This window comes from Giraffa tippelskirchi, chromosome 1, assembly GCF_054371585.1.
Source record: "Giraffa tippelskirchi isolate mGirTip1 chromosome 1, T2T-mGirTip1v1.2.pri, whole genome shotgun sequence".
NCBI lineage: Eukaryota > Metazoa > Chordata > Mammalia > Artiodactyla > Giraffidae > Giraffa > Giraffa tippelskirchi.
In genome coordinates, this window is record NC_137275.1 from 81,023,471 (window position 1) to 81,049,900 (window position 26,430).

At 40.6% G+C, this 26,430-nt stretch overlaps 1 protein-coding gene across 2 annotated transcripts in view; it reads right to left on the reverse strand.

The window, feature by feature from the left end:
• Positions 1 to 26,430, reverse strand: part of UNC5C (unc-5 netrin receptor C) — a 405,303-nt gene that overhangs the window by 18,851 nt on the left and 360,022 nt on the right. For both annotated transcript variants that reach the window (XM_081595521.1, XM_081595532.1), the window contains 3 exons: positions 24,717 to 24,804; positions 14,305 to 14,473; positions 10,008 to 10,241 (listed from right to left, as the gene is read on the reverse strand). In XM_081595521.1, coding sequence (XP_081451647.1) covers positions 10,008 to 10,241; positions 14,305 to 14,473; positions 24,717 to 24,804 — 491 coding nt within the window. The remainder of the gene's footprint in view (positions 1 to 10,007; positions 10,242 to 14,304; positions 14,474 to 24,716; positions 24,805 to 26,430) is intronic.

Genomic DNA, 26,430 nt, shown 5'->3' on the forward strand with positions numbered 1-26,430 from the left:
TTCCTTTGACCCTACACTTCCTTCCACACACCAAGCAGAGAAAACACATTTGTTGTCATTATCTAATGCATGTATTACATGCATGAAATCGAAAATTAAAGATTTACCAAGCATAGCCCTACCCATCAGAGCAAGACCCAGTTTTCCCCACAGCCAGTCCCTCCCATCAGGAAGCTTGTACAAGCCTCTTATCCTCATGCATCAGAGAGCAGACAAAAGAAGCAAGAACTACACTCCCACAGCCTCCAGAATGGAAACCATAATCACAGAAAGCTAACCAAAATGATCACGTGGATCACAGCCTTGTGGAACTCAATGAGGCTATAAGCCATGCCATGCAGGGCCACCCAAGACGGATGGGTTACGGCAGAGAGTTCTGACAGAAGATGGTCCACTGGAGAAGGGAATGGCAAACCACTTCAGTATTCTTGCCTCAAGAACCCTATGAACAGTATGAAAAGGCAAAAGATATGACACTGGAAGATAAGCCCCCCAGGTCGGTAGGTGCCCAATACGCAACTGGGGAAGAGCAGAGAAATAGCTCCAGAAAAAATGATGTGCCTAGTGGTGAAAGTAAAGTCCAATGCTATAAAAAAACAATATTGCATAGAAACCTGGAATGTTAGGTCCCTGAATCAAGGTAAATTGGACGTGGTCAAGCAGGAGTTGGCAAGAGTGAACATCAACACGTTAGGAATCAGTGAACTAAAATGGACAAGAATGGGCAAATTTAATTCAGATGACCCTTATATTTACTACTGTGGGCAAGAATCCCTTAGAAGAAATGGAGTAGCCCTCATAGTCAACACGAGTCCAAAATGTAGTACTTGGGTGCAATCTCAAAAATGACAGAATGATCTTGGTTCATTTCCCAGCAAACCATTCAACATCATAGTAATTCAAGTCTGTGACCCAATCACTAATACCAAAGAAGCTGAACTTGAATGGTTCTATGAAGACATATATCACCTTCTAGAACTAACACCCTAAAAAGATGATCTTTTCATAATAGAGGATTAGAATGCAAATGTAGGCAGTCAAGGGATACCTGGAGTAACAGGTAAGTTTGGCCTTGGAGTACAAAATGAAGCAGGACAAAGGCTCACAGAGTTTTGCCAAGAGAATATTCTGGTCATGGCAAAACCCTCTCCCAACAACATAAGAGATGACTCTACACATGGACATCACCAGATGGTCAATACTGAAAGCAGACTGATTATGTTTTTGCTGCCAAAGATGGAGAAACTCTATATAGTCAGTAAAAATAAGACCTGGAGCTGATTATGGCTCAAATTATCAACCCCTTATTGCAAAATACAGGCTTATATTGAAGAAGGTAGGGAACACCACTAGACCATTGAGGTATGACTAAAATCAACTCCCTTATTATACAGTGGAGGTGACCAATAAATTCAAGGGATGAGATCTGGTAGATAGAATGCCTGAACACCTCTGGATGGAGGTTTGTAACATTGTACAGGAGGTAGTGACCAAAACTATCTCCAAGAAAAAGAAATGCAAGAAGGCAAAGTAGTTGTATGAGGAGGCCTTACTGCTGCTGCTGCTGCTAAGTTGCTTCAGTCGTGTCCAACTCTGTGCGACCCCATGGATGGCAGCTCACCAGGCTCTGCCGTCCTTAGGATTCTCCAGGCAAGAATACTGGAGTGGGTTGCCATTTCCTTCTCCAGTGCATGAAAGGGAAAAGTGAAAGTGAAGTTGCTCAGTCGTGTCCGACTCGTAGCGACCCCATGGACTGTAGCCTACCAGGCTCCTCCATCCATGGGATTTTCTAGGCAAGAGTACTGGAGTGGGGTGCCATTGCCTTCTCCGTACTAGTAGCTGAGAAAACAAAAGAAGCAAAAGACAAAGGAAAAAGGGAAAGATATACCTAACTGAATGAATGATATACCTAAGAGAATACCAAAGAGAGATAAGAAAGCCTTCTTAAGTGAACAATGCAAAGAAATAGAGGAAAACAACAAAATGGGAAACACTAGAGATCTCTTCAAGAGAATGGGAGATACCAAGGAAACATTTCATGAGAAAGAAAGTGAAGTCACTCAGTCGTGTCTGACTCTTTGCAACCCCATGGACTGTAGCCTACCAGGCTCCTCCATCCATGGAATTTTCCAGGCAAGAGTACTGGAGTGGGTTGCCATTTCCTTCTCCAGAGGATCTTCCTGACCCAGGGATCAAACCTGGGTCTCCCGCATTGCAGGCAGACGCTTTACCATTTGAGCCACCAGGGAAGCCATTTCATGCAAAGATGGGCACAATAAAGGACAGAAATGGCAAGGACCTAACAGAAGCAAAAGAGATTTAGAAGAGGTGACAAGAATACACAGGAGAACTATAAAAATGACCCAGATAACCACAATGGTGTGGTCACTCACCTACAGCCAGACATGCTGGAGTGTGAAGTCAAGTGGAACTAAGGAAGCATTACTACAAACAAAGCTAGTGGAGGTGATGCAATTCCAGCTGAGCTTTTTCCAAGTTATAAAAGATGATGCTGTGAAAGTGCTGCACTCAATATGCCAGCAAATTTGGAAAACTCAGCAATGGTCACAGAGCTGGATAAGATCAGTTTTCATTCCAATCCCAAAGAAAGGCAATGCCAAAGAATGTTCAAACTGTCATATAATTGCACTCATTTCACCTGCTAGCAAGGAAATACTCAATATCCTCAAGATAGGCTTCAATGGTACATGAACCAAGAACTTCTAGATGTGTAAGCAGGATTTAGAAAAGGCAGAGGAACCAGAGATCAAATTGCCAACATCTGTAGGATCACAGAAAAAGCAAGAGAATTCCAGAAAAACATCTGCTTCATCTACATGTTAAAGCCTTTGACTGTGTGGATCACAATAAACTGTGGAAAATTCTTTAAGAGATGAGAATATCAGACCACCTTATCTGTCTCCTGAGAAAGTTATATGCAGGCCAAGAAAAGGACATGGGACAACAGACTGATTCAAATCGGGAAAGGAGTACATCAAGGCTGTATATTGTCACCCTGCTTATTTAACTTCTATGCAGAGTACATCATGTGAAATGCTGGGCTGGATTAATCACCAGCTGAAATCAAGATCCCCAGGAAGAATATCAACAACCTCAGATATGCAGATGATACCACTCTAATGGCAGAAAGCAAAGTGAAACTAAAGAGCCTCTTGATGAAAGTGAAAGAAGAGAGTGAAAAAGCTGGCTTTAAACTCAACAATCAGAAAACTAAGATCATGGCATCCGGTCTCATCACTTCATGGCAAATAGATGGGGAAAAAGTGGATACAGGGGGAAATTTTAACTTCTTAGGCTCCAAAAGCAATGTGAATGGTCACTCCAACCACGAAATTAAAAGATGCTTGCTCCTTGGAAGAATAGCCATGACAAACCTAGACCATGTATTAAAAGGAAGGGACATCACTTTGCCAACAAAGGTCCATAAAGTTAAAGCTATGGATTTTCCAGTAATCATGTAGGGATGTAAGAGTTGGACCATAAAGAAGACTGAGCACTGAAGAACTGATGCTTTTGAGTTGTGGAGCTGGAGAAGACTCTTAAGAGTCCCTTGGATAGCAAGGAGATCAAACCAGTCGATCCTAAAGAAAATTAGTCCTGAATATTCACTGGAAGGACTGATGCTGAAGCTTCAATACTTTGGCCACCTGATGTGAAGAGCCAACTCATTGGAAAAGATCCTGATGGTGGGAAAGGCTGAGGGCAAGAGGAGAAGGGGAAGACAGAGGAAGAGATGGTTGGATGGTATCACTGACTCAATGGACATGAGTTAGAGCAAACGCCAGGAGACACTGAAGGGAAGTCAATGCCAGACAGGGAAGTCTGGCATGTGGCAGTCCTTGGGGCTGGAAAGAGCCAGACACAACTTAGCAACTGGACAACAACATGTCCAAATATATTAATTTAATTTCAGAGACCATGGTCCTGAAAATATGAAATGTAGGTCACACTAGTTTTGAGGTAGTTTGAGGGACATGAATGAAAAGATACAGCTAATGGGGCCAACTCAATGGAGGCCCAGCCTTCGTTGGCCCAGAAGAGGCAGGGGTGGGGTGTTCTGGGTTCAGCAGGGTCACATCTGGCCATGGAGGGGACATCAGAGCACCAAGTGGCAGGATGAAATAAAATCTTTAACAGCTACCTTTGACTATCCTTGGAGAAGGAAATGGCAACCCACTCCAATATTCTTGCCTGGAAAATCCCATGGTCAGAGAAGCCTGGTGGGCTACAGTCCATGGGGTCACAAAGAGTCAGACACGACTGAGCGACTTCACTTTCACTTTGACTATCCTATGACTGCACATGAGAGACTGAGGGTCATACAATTATCAACTAGATTAACGACTTTCATGTTCAGTGTTTCTTTCATCTTTATCTTTTCACACAATATGATCTTTCACAGAATTACTGTGTTATGGCCTGGATTAGGGTATGTGATTACTGAAGTAATACAAAGACAACTCTCTTCCATGACAAATGACTACGTAAAGCATAGTACACATCATTTGGATCGTATCACATATACATTTGTCAGAAATTCAATTTACATGATTGAATGTATGATACATGAGACTGCCCATATTATATGCAAATAACTTCCCTTTTAGGTTCAGAGTTTTTTATAAACCTCTTTATTAGGAAAGGACAGTCGGAATTTTACTCCTAGGACAGTGGGGCAGAAATTACTTACATTGACGCTGATGTATGTTTCTCCCTGTAGTGTTTTTAAACTTACCCCAATATAACCTTGCTCTCTATTAACTTCTGGTCTATTTATATTAGGAGTTAAGCCTTTGCAAAAATGAAAGGAAAATACCACTACTGCTTTAATCACCTGAAGAGAAGGCAAAGAGGAAAGCTGTGACATATCCAACTCAATCTTGTCAACAATAGATGTGACCTCTCTATCTAAGAACAGAACTGGTTCTAAACTATTCTCACAATTCTTAGCATCTTCATATCTTTACATGAACTCAGCTCCCACACTGCTCCCACTTGTCCTTCCAGCACACGAATGCCGCCCGCCCCCCGCAAAAAAACAAAACAAAACACCACCATCTGAAAGGTACATAAAAGAATTCCACCATCTCCCAGCAGCCTTGACTTTTACTCCATCACTGTCAGCATTCTAATTCAGTATTAATGTTTCCATGTTGCGAAGTACAGCTTTTAAGTTTGAGGTGACCAGTTTTGCTTCCAGGTTTTAACAAAACTCAAGGAAATTATCATAAAAGCTGCCAAATTCAAAGAGGTGGGTGGGAATATGAAAGAATGCATCAGGGCTGCTGAGACAGACTGATGTGGTGTTTCCTTTTACTTCTTCCCCATCCACATGGACAATGTGACAAAAAGTGAGAATTAATATTCCCAGCATGTTCAGATCCTAACACTGGGCTGGTCTTTCTCTAACAGCTCTCCAAACTGTGTAGTTCCGACCCCCAAGAATGAGTGCTGCGTTGGGCTCCCCTCTCAGCTCTTTGTCCAATCCTCTGTGAGGGTTTCTGCAATTCAGAAAGACTTCCCAGTCCACAGCAGTAACTCTAAGAAAATATCAAGTCTGGGGAGACCCACTTCCAGGCATCGCTTGCTAAGCTGGAGACAGAGGTGGTGGAGAAGTTGGATTAAAGCCCCAATAAGAAAGTAGAGTTCCTTTCCATCAGAGCTCAAACTAGGAGAGAAGAGGTTGAAAGAAAAGGTCTGCAAAGTAAAGAACAGCAGCCGAGGGAGTGTCCCTTGGCTGATACCGTAGGCATTAGGTCACTGCAACCATGAAGGATCTGTGGTACTATCAGGAATTTGGGAAGAGTGGAGAGGCTTGGAATAAATGTGTGAAATCTCACGAGTCAAGGAGAGATACAGAAAAGGACTGTGCAGAAGCAGGAGAGCTATAGCTTAGGGCAGATATCTTGAGGGTATGATATACTCAATCAGAAATTTATAATTTTTTTAGAGAAACTCAATAGCCTGGAAGCAGAAGTGGAGGGCTTGTTCAGTGGAGGTCATCTGTAGCCATGGAAATTAGAAAAACCTGCAGCAGGTTTAGATGGCAAAAGATTTCTGAGTGGAAGTGAGCTCCCTGGAGATACGGGTAAGAGCAGATGAATGTTTGTGGAGCAGGAAACCAGGGAAGGTTGAGGCAGGTCTTTCTTCAAAACAAAGTGCAGCTTATGTGCACCTTGTGGAAGAGAGATGCAAGGTCGGATGCTTTCACTGGTGGAGATCTTGGCTAGTGGAGACTGCAGTTCCTACTGTGGATGAAGAGCACCTACCCTGGAGGGTAGGTAGTGCAGAATGATGGGAATGTTAGTAGGATACAGTTGGGCAAAGGAACTATGAATATGAGATGACTTTGAATTTAAGAGGATGAGGGAATAAAAGGAGTGGAAAGAAAGAGCACGAGGCAGGTACTGCTAGGATGGAAATTTGTACTGAGGAACTGACTTGGGTAATGAATCACAGAGTAACAGAATAAAGAATAATAAACAGAAAAGCCAGCCCAGGAGTAGATCAATGCTCCAGAAATAGTCAGTGGTATGACAAGTACTGAAACTTTTCCTCTTGGCCTCTTGGTTAGTTAGGGGTGTGGTCCTTACTGTAGGGACTGTGGGAGACACATATTAGTTGGGAGATCCAGTTACAGGTAATGTGAGCAGGTGAAGGTATGGGTGACAAATTAACTTGAGGATATAAGAAAGTTTGCCCTCAGTAGAATTAAAGTGCAAAAAAGACCTCGGAAATTGTTTAGTACAGTAGTTTATAACTCAGTTGCACAGTATAATAACACAGGCAGTGCTCAAACAAACACAAACCAAACCCAATATCTACATGGATCAGATCAGAACCTTTGGGCTGGAACCCTGAAACAAGTCCTTTTTTTAAAAGCCTCCCAACTGACTCCTATGTGTGCTGGATAGAGAACTACTACTTAGGATTTGGGATGAATATGGCTGAGGAGTGGGGTGGATCTCAAGGAGGAGGTATTTGGAGGGGTGACACACAAGACAGTATTTACAGATAACAGCGATGAGAGGATCAGGGAGACGGGAGGGAGGCTGGGGGGTGGGGAACATGGGCAGGCAACATGCCAAGGCAGCAGAATTTTGGTAATGAAGGGCCTTTCTGAGTTAATGGGCCCCAAAGTGCCACTACGAGCATGGGCATAAGGCAGTTTCGGCAGGACTGAGCTAACACTCTCTTTGGTGTGCTGGGTTACCTATAATGAGGATTTTGGTATTTCTGCATTGTTTAAAGGCCATGAGGTGCAAGAAAGCGTTATTCATTATTTATGTTTCTTTCAGGCTAAGTGCTGGATCCCCTGATGCTGAGAATTTATAAACGTCTATTTGGGAAGCACTGACCATAATATGAACTGCTCTTGGGTTATTTTTACCTCTTAAACCTGTTTGTCAGTCTCTCTCAGTGTTGACCATTTGCATCTCTTCTCACTAGTTATCATAATAAAAATTATTTTATGAGATTTAATTTTTTTTGCAAGGATTTGTGTATGTCTGTCGAGGAGAAAGGTCAGGAGTGCCTGAGTATGAAAATTACTTGTGTGAATATAAAATGTGTGTATCAGATATTTCAGATACGATGTAGATCTTCTATGGATGCTTTTTGCAATGATTTTTCTTTGAATCACTAAAACAAGTTGCCTTAATCAGACCCCGTGGATTGCCTACAAACGCAGTTTTTCTGAAGAAGGATTTACGCCTAGGATGATTTCTATCCTGACTGTGCCTTCGAAGTATCACATTTACAAAGAATATAAAAGAAATAACCTCAAGCTTTACACAAGAGCTGTGTGTTCACATCATTTAACATCAGGAACTCCTACAGGCTAAACCATCAAAAACATATCCAGGGACCAACCATGGTTCATCTCCTCATGGACACAACCTGCAACACTCAGTTTTCATGACCCAGAAGTACTCTCTGGATGGAAATTCCAGAAGGAAATACCCTGAATTTCAGAAAAAATCTCTCTTCCCTGGGCTTCCTAGATGCGTCTTTGTCCCACTTCTCCACTTCCTCCTCTGGGTGTTCCTCCTCTTGTAGCTCCTCTGTTGGCTGCCCCATGTCTCCCTTGCAAAGGCAGGGCTGCCCCAGTCCCTGTGCTCCAGGCTGTGGCCCACTTGAATAGGGAGTCCAAGCTGCCTGGGCATGAAGCCTGCTATTTCCACTTGATGGCTGTGTGACCTAGAGCAACTTACTTAACCTTTCTATGCCTTGGAGTGCACAGCTCTAAAATAGGGACAGTGGGGTCCCACAGCTTGTTGTGAAGATTCAGTGGGTTAATAAAAGATATGTAGGGACTTCCCTGGTGGTCCACTGGCTAAGGCTCTGCACTGCCAGTGCAGGGGCCCTGGTTCCATCCCTGGTCAGGGAACTAGACCCCACATGCCACAACTAAGGGTTCACATGCTGCAACTAAAGATTCTGCATGCTGCAACTAAGACCTGGCATAGCCAAATAAATAAAAAGCTATAAGAAAAGATACTTAGAATCTTGTGCAGCACATTGGAAATTCTCAGTAATGTTTCTTATCTTTATTTTCTCTCTCTACTCTCCCTTGATATTCTTCCCAATCCTCATGGATGACAAATATCAATGCTGTATGGTTGGTTCCTCAAACTCTCAAGATCTGCTCTCATCAACGCTGTACGATTGGTTCCTCAAACTCTCAGGATCTGCTCTTGGCTGGGAGAGTCACACCTACATTTCTAACTGTTCACTGGGCATCTTGGTCCTGGTGTCTAATCTGTGCTCTAATTCAATATACCCAAGGCAAAGTCACCATATCATGACTCCAGAGCTACCCACCCCCGACTCTGCTACTGTTACTTGGAGGCAGACCTGACCTTCTGCTCTACTCATTCAGGGTTCCTAGTCTCCGGGGACTGCAAGAGTTACTTAGTAGGACCTTTCCTACCTGTTTCCCTTCTTCTCACTCCTCTGTCTTCACCCCAGCTCTATCACTCTTTTCTTAACTTGACTCTACCTTTCCACTGATGTCAGACTAGTATTTCTAATATATATTTACAGTCAGGTCTATCTTCTATTTACATCTCTCCGGTGATTCTTCATTAACTCAGGAAACGGAATCTCCACGCCTCTCTGATCCTCAAGGTCCCTCCGAATAAGACGTCTATCTATCAGTCTAGGTGTTCTGGAAATGATATGCTGTGTAGAGTCTGTAGTTACTGTTCCCTCTGTTTCTTCATGCTGTTCCCTTCACCCAGAATCTTCTGTTTCTTCCCCATTATTGATGGTCAAATCCTAGCTTCCTTTAGCGCCAATCTCAAATGTTAGCTCCTTTTCAGATTTCCTCAAAATAATACGATGCCTCCTTCTCCTGAATTCCCATAAAACTTTGCATCCACCTATGGCATGTATCACACTCCGACTTGCCTCCAAGTCCTTGGCATACTTCTTTTATCTCCCCTTCCAGATCATAATGTCTTCAGAGGCACTCACTATACCCTTTAAAGCTTCAAATGGGAGAAAATGAATGGCAGTAATAGCACCAGGAATTAAGCCCATTTATTCTATAAAGCAGCAGCCTGTTGTCAAACGCTAACACTCTTCCACACAGTCCTCATAAAAAGAATGGGAAAGCATATGATGAAGTAGCACACAAGAGGAACATCGAGTGTGAGCAATTACGCCAGCTCCTTTTATAGGAAGAACACAGCTGAGATAAACATGGAAGCAGGTTATTTACAATCCACGCATCTCATTGCCAAATTCTTCCACTTCTAAATTTTTCATTAAAAGAAATCAAGGAAGGTAAACAAAAGTAGCCCTTGGGAGGCGTCGTTAGAATGGAAATGGCGTATTTATCAGCAGGGCCTCAGAGAAACGTCTAATTTGTTCTTGTAACTGCATCTTTAGGGGCCAAACACTTGTGTTCATGTACTTGGTGCACGTACACACACACACCTTCTCTAGGTGTGAAGTGCGCGGATCAGGCTGGAGCCACCTACCTTCAGGGCATCCTGAGTGTCATCCAGGCAGTACACTCGGAGGCTGTACTCCAGCGAGGAGCAGCAGAGTGGCCCGAAGATGGCCAGCTTCAGGCGCTTTGCGGCTGCTTTGGTGGTGGACTGCCCGACCAGGGTGTAGGTGCCAAGGTTCTCGGAGAGGAGGTGGCAGGCCTCCGCGTCCAGCTGAATGTAGCACGGGGTGGTGAAGTTTTCCTCGCCAACCACCACCACGTCCTGCAGGACAAGAAGGAAGGGGCAGTGGCTGAGCCTCTGATGGCCATTCTGGTGGCCAATGGAGGTGCAAAGAGCAGGGCCTTTACCCCTGAGTTTTGATTATTCCTTTTCCTGCTCTTTCTTCTTTCTCTGACTTTATTATACTTTTATTTCCATTCTTCCTCATTCCCTCCCTTACTTCGTTTGCCTGATAACATGCTTTATTTAGAAGACATTCATTTAGACTTTTTTGATCTTTTAAGAATCTACATTCTGGGGGTCTACCTAAAATTCCAGAAGAAATTTATGTTTATCCTTTGAACGTCAGTATATTTGAGTTGATTATCTGTTTCTGACCATTTGCTTTAATCTCTAAAATTAATTGCTAATTTAATCCAAAAGTACTCTTTTAGTTTGATGTGATGTCAGCATGGTAGTTTTTCCCCTAAAAATCCAGGGGTTTGAAAAGAATTTTTGAAAAATAATTAGGAAAATTAAAGAATTATGCAATACCATTCTACTGAGTTCTCCCAAACTCATCTATCAATTACTTTTCCAAAGTGATACACTGCTTTACCTCATAATCTGGGCTCTTGGACTTTGCTAAAAGCAAAGTATGGCAAACTCTATGCATTTGACACATGTTATTTTTCATGTAAGCCTTTAAACAGTCTAATCTTTTAGATTTTTAATATTTAGCAAGAAATAAAAGCGAGTGGAACTGATAACTATGTTAACCAGGTTTTGATTTAACCAAATGACTCTGGCCACAGAAATCATCTGAAAGACCAAGCACAGAGTCTATAAAACAAGGGTCGCAATTCCACGGTAGAAAGGTAACAGGACTGTGTGAAGCAGAGAGAGCAGAAGATAACTGGGAACGGTAGAGACTGCAGTGAGGCAGAGCACAAGCCAGTCTAAAGAGCTCAGTGTCCACTTGCCTTTAGTCACCGCAGCCGTGCAGGAATGGCTCTCAGTACTTTAACTGTAAGCATTTTTGCTTTAGGCATTTTTGCCTGGTAATTAATGGGTGGTAAAGGTGAAATAGAAAAAATAAAAGAGACATTAACAAAAATAATAAAACATGAAAACATGAATAACAAAAAGACTTTATTTTGAAATAAAAAATATTTTAAAACATTTGAAATGTGTAGGGATTCATGACAATATTGTACAAATAACTTGTTTTTATTTTGAGGGTTATACATATGCCCTTGTCTTCAATATCTTTCATTCCTAGTATTATACATATTTTTGCTTGTTCATGCATCTCATTTGGCATTTCACTTTTCTTTTGCAAAAAAATTCTTCCTAATTAAGAGAAGTATGTTTCCAAATACTAGGATTCATATTTATAATTGAGCTTTATATTATGTTGTTAATGTCTCTAAACCATTGCTTGTTCTTGGTTTATATTCTCACATGTCCCATGACAGATGTTCCAAAGTTCTATGAGAAAAGTGGGCTCAACTCTGTGCATTTTCAGCCCTTGGCCTCTTTCAGATTTATGGACTATAAAAATGTGCGTACGTGTCAGTGGAGAGATGAAACCAAGCTGTCAACTTTGGTTTGAGGTTGACCAAAGAGGTGACCAAACTGTCACACCAAACTCTCCACCAGTTATTTTACCTTTTACACCAAAATTGTCTTATGATCAATTAGCTATGTGGTGAAAATGCTTGTGGTAATAAAGATGTCTATGCCAAAGATGCTTACAGTAAAAGTACAGTAAAAGTACCAGGTACAGCAGGAGTTCAGGGTTAGGGAGGACGCAGCCTTTAACTTTTCAAGAGAAGTTGGAAGTTCAGATTTTGTTTTTTGAAATCGTCCAACTTTTAATTCATTCAAATTTAAAAGAGAATTTCATGTGGGAGAAATGAAACCATGTGAGGGCACAACTCAGCCTCTGCGTTAGGTTACTTAATTTCTGCAGAGGCAGCAACCAGGTTACCTTGCTTCCTACTGTATCTATGTGGGCCTGGCTCATAGGGAGCAAATGGTTATTTATCAAAAACATGAACAAATGTTTCATCATAAACTGAGTCCCCAGGGCTTGTCACAGCTTTGAAAGTTGCCATCTCAGATGGCTCTTTATTAGTTAGGCCTTGCAACATCATCTGAGCTACACCATGGCTTGCGCTTTAATAGCATTCATGAAATCATTTCCTTAGTTGAACCCATACCTAAAGATGAAGCACTAACTGAACTAAAAAGGAGAGAAAGGTACTCAGCACCTCTGGGCTTATTTCAGCTCCAAAAGGACACCTGGAAAGAAGCTGCTTTCTCCAGCAGGGCAAGGACAAGCCTTGAGTGTCATGCCTGATGGCATGTTACAGAAAGCCTCCTAGAAGAAATGGCAGAGGACGAAGATGCTCCCTGTTCCCGTCACAAATATAATTACAGTCTTTTCATAAGGATTTCCCTCTTCTACTCTTCATAACTCTTTCTTTTCCTATTATTATTGTTACTGCTGTTATTACTCAAATCCAGAAATACGGTATTATGGTGACAGGTGGAGAATCATGCCAACAAAGTAGGATCCCTTGAGATTAAGACTTTGGTATGTTTCTGAGATAAATCATTTAAACTTAAATGGAACTGAAGTTAGACCTGGTCATGTCCAGTCTTAACATTAAATATAGCCCAAGACTTTAATCCAGGTCCTCTTGCAAGGAGCAATGCTCACGTGACCAAGATGAGAGTACGTCCATAGAGAGGACATTCCAGATGATCCCAGGGATGCCCTGCCATGCTTCTATCTCTACAGTTATTTTTTCCTAAAATATTAGGAGTTGAGTCTTAATGTTATTTTTTTCCTATAATTTTCTTTCTCAAAATAAAAGTACTGTAAGTAATCACAAAATACATACAACATGTGTTGTGTGCTGTGCTTAGTTGCTCAGTCATGTTCAACTCTTTGCAACCTTATGGACTGTAGCCCGCCAGGCTCCTCTGTCCACGGGGATTCTCTCATGGCAAGAATACTGGAGTGGGTTGCCATGCCCTCCTCCAGAGGATCTTCCCAACCCAGGGATCGAGCCAAGGCCTTCCGCATTGCAGGCGGATTCTTTACCATCTGAGTCACCAGGGAAGCCCACATACAACATGCATATTGGATAATTCTCTCGTAAAGACTACACAAATCACTTTTTTTTCTTTTTTTACGTATTATGTATAAATCTTCATGGCAAATATAACAAATCCTTTTGCACTTAATTTCAGGTTTAACTTCAGGCTTCTGATGGAAAGAGCAGGATCTGCTTAAGGTGCTGCCCTTAAGAAGTTCCAATGGCTGCAGCTACAGACAGCCAAGGTGCTACACATATTCTTCATTGTATTGGAGCTTAGGATACACACTTCCTGCTTTCCCAGGTTAAATTCAGACCTATATTTCCAGGACTTGTTGGCAAGTAAGTCCTAACATTTTCTGACCCAGGTGCAGTGTTTCTCTACCTGAAAAATTAAAACACACACACACACACACACACACACACACACACACACACACAGAGGCTTCCCTGGTGACTCAGATGGTAAAGAATCTGCCTACAACGTGGCAGACCCAGGTTCAATCCCTGGGTTGGGAAGATCTCCTGGAGAAGTGAATGGCTACCCACTCCAGTATTCTTGCCTGGACAATTCCATGGACAGAGGGGTCTGGTCAGCTACAGTCTCTGGGATCACAAACAGTCGGACACAACTGAGTGACTAACACTTTCACTTTCATATCTATATATATACTATGTGTATATATATATATATTTCCCTTCCCAAGATAGTATGTGTATTCAAAAGGGACTTATATAAGACTCTTAAGTGCACTTTCCCTATGTGTTAGCTAATGACTGGCCATCATTTTCTTTGAGCTTAGCAGTCAGCAGATAAAGCACTCAGGAGCCAGTGCCTGACTGTCTGTCTCCCCATCTCCCCTGCCCTCTCTCTTTCCCTTCCTCTCTCTCATTCTCTCTCTCATTTTCAGTATAAGCTAAAATTCCACCCATGTTTTGCTTTAAAAATAAAAGCCTTCCCATGATTGCCTGTGCTTATCCGCATGAACTGCACCTTTATCCCAACAGAAGCTCACCTCCCACTGTCCCTGCGCTGCCTGGTTCTTGAGCTGTATCTTCCAGTCCTCGGTGCTGGGATCTGCACAGTGATGCATAGTGAGGATGACGGGGCGGGTCAGCAGGGCTCCTGGAGGCCCACAGCTCACCACAGGGGTCAAGAGTGTCTGAGAGTCCTCCATGGGCGGCCTAGGAGGGGAGCAGAGATCGCATGGTGACAGTTCTCTAGTATTTAGGTACTATGTACTCACTGAAATTTCAGATCTAAAGTTGCACAAATAGTTTCTTCTTGGAGGTTTTACTTTTGGAGGGTGGATGGTGGGTTGAGGCAGAATTAAGTATGAAGACATGCATTTCATACCAAGACTTTGATCGTGTAAGACTTGAGGTCTTTCTGATAATAGTGAATCTGCCTGCATCTCTTTGATCCTTTCCTTCAGACACAGGTCTGCCTTTGGTAATTTCCTCTAAATTCATGTACAGATACTTTCAGGATGGAATGAGAGTTACATAAGCATTTTTTTCTGATAATACTTGCCAGTGGTTTCATAAAGTTTTAGATACTTTGTGTTTTTATGACCTAACTTGAAAAACACTTCAAAAAAATCACTTTAGAGTAAGGATACCCTAGAGCTAAACTTCTTCCAAATGACTTTCAGAAATAATTCAGGCTAGTATACCAGATTCATTTTTCAAATATGACCAAGAACAGAGAACTGTATTTCTATAGCAATTTAAATGGATATTTCTCTACATGTATACTTCATACATGGTGGCTCAATGGTACAGAATCCGCCTGCAATGCAGAAGACCGGGGTTCGATCCCTGGGTCAGGAAGATTCCCTGGAAAAGGAAATGGCAACCCATTCCAGTATTCTTTCCTGGATAATCTCATGGACAGAGAAGCCTGGCAGGCTACAGTCCATGGGATCGCAAAGAGAAGGACACAGCTGAGCCACTGAACAACAATAATAATTCATACTCTGAGAATCTGGGTGGAATGAACTTCAAAGATCCAAATTCTTTAATTCTATGTTTCTTTTTTCTTTTTAAATTGCCTTATTCTTTCCCTAATAAGACTGTAATTAACAGGTAATGAATAAATTAACTCAAGCTGTCAGTTGGTATGTGAGGACAGAGTCCCAAGGTGTTGAGTGGACTGCCCAAGCCTCACAACTAACAAGGGCTCGTGCTGGGACTAAAACCAATGCCTTTGCAAAAACGACACTCAAAACTATCCTGTCAGAATAGCCTGACTTAAGAAATCCTGGCTTCACAGAATTTTAAGGGAGTAAGGACCCTCAGAGTCAACAAGCACAGAGCTTCTCTAACATGCTGACGTTTGGTTAGTAGTGAGGGGTCATCTCATCTATTCTCAACTCAAATTTACAAAAAATTCTTACTTGGAATGAATACAATGTGCCTTCCTGACACATCTCTCCACATATCCTTGACCTGCGTTCTCTCCACTTTGACATTAAAGAGCCTCTCAAACATTTAGAGATTTTTATATCTCTAAAAATCTTCTTCCAGACCAAACTTCCTCAATTTTTGCAACTTCAGCTAGAAAAGCATGGTTTCCAGATCTCTCTCCATAATTCCATCTTTCTTTTCAGAGAGATGTCAGTTTCACTGTCTTCACTAGAGTGAGGCATCGTGAAATGAATGTAAGACCGTCTCCCCTTGGTGTCCATGCAAGAGTGGTTCCAAGGACCCCCCTGCAGACACCAAAATCCCTGGATGTTCAAGTTCCTTATGTAAAAGGGCACAGTATTATATTAAATGGCATATAACCATTATATAAAAATTATATAACTACTATGAAATTTCTTTAACCATTTATAACCAAAATTATATAACAATTATATAAAATGATACATAACCAATGCATACCCTCTCACATAATTTAAATCATCTCTAGATTATTTATCACACCTAATACAATATAAATGCTATGTAAATAGTTGCCAGTCTACTGAAAATTCAAGTTTTGCTTTTTGGAACTTCCTGGAAAAAATGTTTTTTTTCCAAATATTATTGATCCAAAGTTGGCTGAATCTGTAGATACAGAACTCATGGATAGAGGGCTGACTGCACTTAAATATACAGTATAGGAGACTACTGCTTTCTTTGTTTTGGAATGATAGTGGAGCCTGCTGGGCTACAGTCTATGGGGTCGCAAGAGTCAGACATGACTTGGAGACGAAACTACCATCACCATGTAGTATATCAATGCCTCACAAAATTGTTGCTTTAGATTATTCTCAATCAATTATTTATAAATATTATTTAGCAGACTTGAGTTAGATGGGAAGAGAGAGATAGTATGGTTAAGCATGTCCTTTATAAAAGGAGGCAATGACGCCCTAAGAAGGTTAAGTAATTTGTTAAAGCTAACCACTCTGTGCACTTTTAACGTGAAAGGCTCTTAGGCTGTCTGTGGTTATAGCAATGGCTTCTGAACCTATACAGAGAAATTTATATTTAGCCATCTAATTTTACTTTAATTGTTTTAGGAAATTTTTCAGGTCATCTATTTCTTAATGCTATGTTTTTCCTCCATATATTGGCTACTTCTTCTAGTCTTTTATCTTCCATAAATTTGACATAACTGCCATTTATGTTCTCATTCCAATCATTGATAACATTGTAATATAAGAACAGGGCAAAGACAGAGACCTTTTCAAGGACACTACTTGAAACCTCTCTCCAGTCTGACATCAATACTTTGAGTTACTTAGTTCAGTCAAATACAAACCCATTAAAAATGTACACTGTCCAGTTCATATCTATTTCATTCATATGGATATTACAAGGGTCATATCAAATTTCTTTACAAATTGCATCAGCCACTTGAACTGGATTTTCCTCTAGTCTTTATCTATAGTTAATATATTCAATACTATGTAAGCTAGAAGTTACACTTTATCTGTGGCCTACCCTCACTTAACACTCAATGAATGACAGTAGCCACTGTTATTTCTTTTTAATGCTGTTGGAAGACTGCTCTCCCTGAATCTCTCATGTTTCCTCATGGTACCAGTTGTCTTTTCAAGACAACTGTATAGCAATCACCTTTGATGATACAGTGCTTACCTCTGGAGCAAATGGTAGACATGTCCACTTCCCATTATAAAACACTCAGGCTCCCTAAACACAATGGTTTATTCCTGGAATGGAACCACTGAATGTACAGATGTCGTCTGTCTTTACATCACCCTTTCAGAACTGAGGCTTGGGAAACGGGCACAGAAACGGTAATACTCTGGACAGTGCTATTGCTGTGAGCACTTCGTCTGACTCAGGAGTCTTGTGTCATTTATCAGCATCTACAAAACTGTGGCAGCCACCTTGATAGGTCACAAGTAAGGCCAAATTTTAGAAATTCCTAAGTTGTTGGTGATTATTATTATCAGATCTAAGAACTCAGTTAAAACTTGACATATGTCCCCTTAATAACACTTGGCTATCTGTGGTTCCCATTTTAAAATTTCACTAGAATCTCTCAACCTATGGCTTTCCTTTCCTCCTACTTAGAAAAAAAATAGTTAAAAGTTATCTCTTTTTAGTCTTTTAATATCATCTCCATTCTCACTGAATAACAATAATGTTTGATTAAATCTAAAGTTATCAAAGTACCTGGAAATGTACTTATATTTGGAATTACAAGGTAGGTGGCAGCTTGAGAACTCATTACTGTCCCCTTTAGTTTTCATTTCCTCTTAACCCACTCGGTCCTCCTTTGTTCCAGGCTGAAATTCATTCTCTTAGGATGTGAGTGACGTCTAGCTTTCACTGTGCCATAGTTGATATTACACCTATCTTCCCTAAGCAGTAACCACATTCTTATTTAATTCTACTTTTCTTACTGGGGCAAAAAAAGAAAAAAAAAAAAGCCATGGCTGCATTTCCCTGAGCACTATGCTTACCTTTAGTTACAAGTATACCTTGAGAAAGCACATTAAACTTTTAAGGAAGGAGACTAAAGTGAAATCCATTTCAAGCGGTCCTTGCAGTCGAGTTGGGGATTGGAAACAGCTGTCTCTCAGTCTGCTGTTGGCTTGAGGAGGAGGTGGAGGAGGAGGAGTGGGGGGCAGGGGGGGGTCTGTTCATCACTGAGTGGGAACAGAAGGGAGAGGACTGCCTGCTGGGCTGGGGCGCTGTCAGACCCACACTCCCCTGGCATGCAGTATTGATGGGCACCATTCTTGGAGGAGGGATAGCTAGGGAAGGAAGGGGCAGTAGGTGTCGAAAGAATTTATTAACCCAGTGAGATGCAAGAATGTAATGAATAGGGAAGTGGTGATGTGGAATTCATAACTGGGAATGAAAAACAAAGAAGAAATACTGATAAGAATCTTTGGGGGTTTTCAAGATGAAAGAAATAGCACTGAAATTGGAAACACTTCCAAGCATACATGGAAGGAGACACTTAGGAAAGGTTAAGATCTAACTGTGTGAAACCAAAGGTCACAGCATTTAAATATACATTCCCTTTATTTACATAAAGAGAGGATATTAAAATATATAAAACAAAAATAGTAGAAAATAAATTTAAAAAAAATCTGTTTTATGTTTTTGCAGAGAAGGGCTTCGCTCTGTTATGTCTCATGTGCTATCTAAGATATTTAAGCAAACTTTCTGTAAATATTAATTGCAGATGATATGGAAATGAACGCAAAGCAAAAATTAGCTACAGAAATATAGCAATTAAGTAGAAATCCAGTAATTAACAATGATTAAATTTTAAAAACTTTTCAGAGTCCAACAAAGATAATATCATGATAAATGTTGGATGGGTTCTGAGCACCCTAGGACAAAGCCCTCAGATGGGTATGTCAGTTTCCTGTCAGATTTTCTTATCCTTTGCTTGCTGTTATCAGAGAGGAGAACTTCTACACAGAAGAGCACAATTTAAAACTTTTATAAAAGCTATTGCATTGGCTGCCCAAGGCACACCTGTAAGGTAGGCAGGATAAGTATTCATAGTACTTTTTTTTTTCCTCCCAAAGAGAAAACTGAAATCTAAAGAAATTAACACACTTGCCTAAAGCCACAAAGCTAGTCATAGGCAAAACTGGGATCTGAACACAAATCACTGGTTTTCTTTCCCATTAGTGGTATATTCTGAGTTGCTTATCCAGATTTAGAACCTTGAGAAATTTCCATAAACTGTTTGCTAGAGCAAGCTCAAAATCGCTTCTTAAAAAAAAAATCTTCCTGCCACCTATCTCTGTGTGGAGACGAGACGCCTTCTATTAACACACACATCTTTTGTCAGGTCCCTCCGGATGACAATTTCACCTTAGGCTCAGCTGCCTTTTAAAGCACACGGTTTCATGTATAACTTGCAACTTGAAATATTTGCACTTTAGGTATCTGACAAGGAATATCTAACTCACTTGCTATCAAAAGATCAATTGAGCAAAAGAAAATATTTATGGAAGCCACTCTGAAGGGCGTGCCCCCATTTCCCTAGATAGGCCAAAATCTGTCCCTGGATTAAGCCTGAATAGCTAAGTATTGTGCCCTAGATTGAACCTCTGAATCCTTGAGGAATTATTTTATTGAATTTATAATTGGGTTTTATACTATCTACTCGCATTGAAGGATAACAACAGAAGTAGCCCTATGAAGCTCATCGCTATTTTTATCTTTTAAAAATGTTGCTTTTCTGTATGAAAAAAAAAAATGCTTTCTTTATGAGGAACCAAAGGAGAAGTAACTGAGCTTCTTCCAGGGATCTTTTTCCCTTCTGGACACATGGATCTTATAACTTACCATGTTTCCCTCTTGAAAGCTTTGAAACAATAAGTTCATGACCCATTAATAAGAAATATGCTAGGAATTACATGAAATATTTTATATTCTGCCCACCTGACTTTATCTAATCTTTTCTAATCTTATTTTTTCCTTTTTTTTGTTTTTTTATCCACTTATTTAAAAAAATTTTCCTCCCATTGAAAGATTGTTTGCATAAATCACCTTGAATCATTTCTTTAGAAGTAGGACTTCAATAAATAAACACTGTGAAGAACAGTCAGAGAATAAGATTTAAATATACCTGGATTCCACTCCCTGCCCACTCTACCTTCAGTCTCTTTATAGCTCTTCCTTCAAACAAGAAATTTAGGACTCTACCTAAAAGGAGAATATCACTGAGTTTCACTGAAAAATAGTAACGTCAACTACTATTTTACAAAGTTCCAAACACCACATTAAAATAAATGAAAACGGTCTGCAATACGATTGCAAACATAATACTATCCTAATGTATTACTTTATTATTTATATTCAGTAAATATAATGATAGTTTTAATTGCCTCATCACTAACATGCTAAACTTCTGACTGGGATTTCGTCCTTAAAAAAAAAAAATCCTAAATGCCACCGATGTCCTACAGTTGACAGATCTGACAAATCCAATACCTTCTTGAATTATCATTCTTTTTCTTTACACTCCAATTTTAGTAATACCTCTGTCAATCACCTCCTTTTGAAACTTTTTACCTTTGATTTTTTTCCTGTTATAATTACAATCATTCATTCATTAAAAATATTCATTGATGAACAACTAAATATTAAGCTCCTTGCTAGATGCCAACTCTTGCTTATGTGCCTTATCCTTATCCTGCCTTATCTATTTAGTTTTGCTCCTTCTACCAAAACCTTAAATAAGGATATTTCCAGGATTTCCCTGGTAGTCCAGGGTTAAGAACGTACATTGCAATGAAGGGGACTCTGGTTGGGGAACTAAGATCTCACATGCCTCAGAGCCACTAAGCCCACAACTACTGAGCCCTAGCACTCTGAAGCCTGTACACCACAACCAGAAAGTCTGTAGGCCTCAGTGAAAGATCCTGCATGCCACCAACTAAGACCTGACATAGCCAAATAAATAAATATTAAAATGAATACTTCCCAAAGTTCTTTCCGCAGTCCTCTTTTTTCTGCCTCTGCACTTTTTCCCTGAAGAATCCACTCACTGGCGACTGCCCATCTGCATCTCCAGCAAGAGTTGCAAGTCCCCCCTTACACAGACCACACGCAGAGAAATCAGAATTCATCTTTTCTCTCCTTGAACCAGTTGCTGCTTCCGACCACCTCTTGTTGCTCTCACAATTTTCTCAGTGCCCAGAGCTTGAACCCTAAATATATTCTTTGTGTTCTGCAACTGTTGTCACACTTTTAACCAGCAGTGAAATTTGTCCTGAAATACACTTTTCTTTCCATTCTCCAGACTCAGGCCTGGCTGCTTCCCTAGCGCCCTCCCTGACATACCTTGATTACTGCCATGGGTCAATCAGGGCCCCAGCCTTTGGAGTCGTCTTTCTGTTCCCCCTACTAGTTCATCCTGCACACTGTCACTGTCAATCTTTAAAAACACTGCTATTCATGTAGCGCTTGGCTGCTTAAAGATCTTCCATGGTTCCCCTCCATTTACCAAAAAAATTTCTATTTACCTTTATTCTTGGAATGTCTAAATTGATTTTTTTTTGGCCTTTTGAGAAAACTCCTAGGCAAGTACACAATATGAAGAAAGCAAAAATTAATGCTCATATCTTCAAGTTGTGTTTCAATAAGAAATGACAAAAGGCAAAATCTCAGTCTGAGTCAGACTCATTTCTTAAACTGCTACTGGAAGCAAGGCAAAAAGGTCCATGTTGGTGCTGTTAATTGTGGGAAGTGTATCCATGAGGCAGGGCAGGAAGAGGCTTTGCAGTCTCTGCAGGGGTGTGTCCAGTAGGAGAAGAGAAATCACGAGCGCAGCCTTGCAGCTCAGATCCCTTTTGGTTGCAGACAACCTGCCCCGTGTCTGCAGCTCATTTAGGCTGCTCATCTGCCATACCCTGCTTTCTCTTAGTGCATATTCCGTAATGACAAGGCCCCCACTTGTCACATTCACTTGCCACATGCAATTAAGTTCACACCTCCCTTTAGACAGTTCACATCACCAGATGACCCACTGGAAGGTATCCAGCTGGAAAAACACCCAGTTTTGGATTCAATAAAGGCAATCAAAGAGAGGGAAGATGGAGAAAAGTAATCAGAATTTTCCTACACATGCCTTGAACTCACAGTCATGAATTCTCTTGTCCTCACAGCGTTTCCTCTGAAGAAGTTCTAAGATCATGTGAGCAATAAAGAGACACTGTGTCCAAAAGGCACTTATAACAAGAGGGCAGAGGCTCTGTTTGTGTACTGGATGCTATGGAGTGGGGATGGCATGTCAGCAGAAGAGCTTTGTGAGGAGATAACCTGGGTATGAATTCTGCCATCCCTCAGTTGTTAACTGTGAAACTCTGGCTATGAACCCTCATCCTTTCATCTCTAAAGGTGGAGCTCAGCCTAACTTGCAGAGGAATAGTGAGGAATAAATGAAGTGAGGAATGAATGAAATTAAAAGTATGCTGACTCTATGTAGCTATGTTTTGTATTATTACTATACACTAAAACAACATTCTGGTCATTGTGACTTCAGAAGAAAATCGCATCTAGTTCACAACAAAAATTAGTGGAGAGGACCAACTCATTTATTTGAGAGAGCTATCTTCTTGTGTTTATTCCCTGTTGCATGGTCTCTGGCGTACATTTTCATTTGAGATCCTGAGGATCCTCTAGCTTCACTTTTATACACAGAACTTCATCGAGGCACACCAAATTTAAAAAGAGCAACTCCCTCTGCACCTGACTTCAAGTGGTAGGCATAGTAAGAAGTGATTTACAGTTTCCTTTTCTTTAAAGTCAAAGGCAGAGGAACCTAAAGCAGAATTGTCTAGCTTTGTCAATTTCCTGCTTTCTCCCTCCTTCATCCAGAGTGTACAATTATCCTGGTCAGGGTTCTAACTAAATTGCAGGAAGAAAAATCATACAAGGCACCTGAGTGCCCATGTCTTTCAGCTTCAGCACACGCTGCAGCAGCCTCTTAAGGTTTGATCTTCAGCCATAGATTATGGTGATCACATGGAAAATAACAGACCACGAACACCTTCTCAGAATAAAGCACAGGCCAATACTCATTTCTGTTTAAACCAAACATCCATGTTGGCAAAAGGCCTTGAGGGATGGATATACTTAGTGTTAACCTTGATTCTGGACAAAATAAAGAAGAAAACAAAAATATAAAGGAATCTCAGTTTGCTAATCTTTATTTCTCCTGCTGCAAAAGAAGGGCACTGTGAGGGACTGTGAATATTACTTTACATTGGGAATGGAAAAATGAATATTTGATGTGCACAAATACAAGACTTTTAGTGATTTTCTGTTGTTCAAATTGAAGGCACATGAATAATGACCATGGAATTTTATTATTTTCTTAGACAAGCTCATGTTTGTGTAGGTGAGGAAAACACTGTTCTGGGTCCTACAGGTTATAAATACCAAATCTTTACCCAAGAGCATAATAACAGAGCTTTTTGGCTACTGAAGACAACAACTAAAGAGAGATGTTTTTCTGGGGATGACAGAGGGGAAGGAAAAAGATATATCTTATGATGACATGACTTAGCGACTGAGCAACAACAACAAATGATAAGCTAGTTCTACATTTGGCATTCTCACTCTGCATCCAGAGCTCAGGGCAGTTGAGCCAACGCCTTTCCCCTTTGGAAAACCAGTGATAATTACATGTAAGGATCATCATTTCAACAACATCTCTTGATTTTAAGATCTCAGTGCACTTTAGAAGCATTCATCAGTAAGGCCTCTAGAGTGCTATTTAACACACGCACTTTTTGTGAGAACTAATCAAGAATGACCAGATACAATTTGTTAGAGGCCAAACTGAAAACTGAATTTAGGACTTCAAAACTCCTCCTATTATTTTTACTGAAAATAGCTTCATGTTTATGATTATGACACATTCGAAACACTCTTAGATTCAACCTAGTTTTAATCAACCCTAGCAAAGCCCAAGCATAGATTTTATAGGTGCTAAATGTAAGAAGCAGGTCAATAATACTTAAAAACTAGAAGACTGTCCCCCAAATAAGAATCTGCAGGTGAGAATACAGTGCTAGGCTGAGGGTTGGGATGGCAGGTCAAGGATTAAGGGGTTGTCCAATTCTATGTGACCTTTAAACCTAAAATGGCAACAGGCTATATTCCTGAGCCAGGCCACACGAAGCTGATTTCTCTTTGTATCTCTTGCACAATTTACGGATCACACGTCCAGCCATCTTTTCAGCTAACATAGCCACATGTCCACTTGGGGGAAAGATCTCTGGCCTTCTGCCCATATTCAAGATTTGCAAAAGTGTCTGGAGCTCCAAAGATAAAGAGAAGTAAAAACTGACCTTTTATGGGTCTAGCCGAAAAGGATATGCCAGAAGCAGGCAATCAAGATAAACGTATGTTGGGTTTACTCTAATATACAATTCTCCTCCAAGTCAGACATTGATAAAGTCAAGTGCACCAGAAAAAGCATATTTACCTCATATTTTCTTTCCTGTGTACAGTCACATACATTTCGTAGACTCTCCCTTGGGGAATGGCCCCAGCGGGAATCAGCAAACTTACTCCTGAATAGCAAGAGAGAAAAGCAGTCACATAAGACCTATGAATCAAAAGGAAACTTCACAGAACGCCTTTGAAGCAAGTGGAAAGAAATGAGGAAATTTTGTGGCCACATCACCATAAGCCTGCTGCTTTTTCTCTAAAGACATGTAAATATTCATAGCCACCCGGCTTTTCTCTCTTATTGGCCTTATCTGTTACTAGAGCTCCCTCTGAAAAGTTATGGAATCGCTTAAAGGAATGATGTCATTTTTTTTAAACTCTTGTTTTATTTAAGGAATAGACAGATGGTTCCACTGGTGTTTTCCTTGTAAAATGAGGGGAAAACCAACAACTGCTCTTAAAATTTCAAACAGCTGTAATGATGCATCGTTTCTCATTAAAAAAAAAAAAAAAATCCCCACAAGACTCCAAGTCAGGGAAATGCTAACCTCAACAATATCAAAAAACATTTATTTCTGAAGAATCTGGTTAGCATCAGTGTTTTTCTGCAACAAATAATTGGTGAAGAACTTCTTTCATCATGGGTAACTCTAGAAAGTGAACAGCAACTGAGCAGTTGCTAGTGTTAGTCACAGCAGGCCAAGCAGGTTTTTACTTAGTTGTTAATTGGCGCATTTTGTAGGACTATTGGGTTGAGCTCTGTTCTAAGTTAACTGTGCTGACAGTAGTGGTTTGTAACTTTAGTTTGCAGCAAAATTACCTGGAGGTTTTGCTAAAGCACATTACGGGATCCTACCCTCAGAGTTTGTGATTCAGAAGGTCTGTGGAAACTGTAGTTCTAACAAGTCTCAAGGTGATGCCAATGCTGGTGGCCAGTGGACCACACTGTGGGAGCCACAGGATTGCACCACTGTGGCATTATCACAGACAGTAATTCAAGGTGGGCAGCAACTTGAAGATACTTGGCTCCACAATTCTATTCTAATAAATGCAGTTAATTTCAACTCTACAAAAAATTTTATGGAACCTGACTGTGAGTAGAGTTTTTGATGGGTTGTGAATGCCAAGAAGTAAAAGACAGTGTTCTTGTCTTTGAGTAGTTTATTTAATTAGCAAGGAAATGGAATACGCCATATGAACACAGGACCATAAGGAAATTGCTCGACCATATTGGAAAGCCTCAAGAGTAAAGGACAGACTTAAAGAGGAATAGTTATTCAAAGCCTTTGTATAGCTGGTTGCAACTTTTGAGGCATGACCTTCTTGAGAACTAACTGGCGCCTTGTGGTGCTGCGGGAAGTAGAATGTCATGCTCACATCAGGTATCAGGATGGTCTGATGAGGCACACAATGAAAGCAGGAAGACCACACGTGAGGCACTCAAGCCTCAGTATTTTTAGTTTTTCCAATGGGAACAATCAAATGTACCTTTATGTTTGTTAAGGGGATGAGACAGAATTATGGGTGCAAAGTAACAAGAATAAGGCCTGAGACATATTAGATTACTGTTAAATAAAATAAGGCATGTAGATCATCATTGCCCAGTACATATTTAAACATGCTGGCTCTCTCCTTTCTACTTAAGAAGCCTTTAAAATAATTCATATGTGAAAAAGTGACAAGTGTAGAAATGGAAAGGAGAGGTATAATCCACTGGCTGTCATAAAAAAAAAAACTGTCTTGGAAAT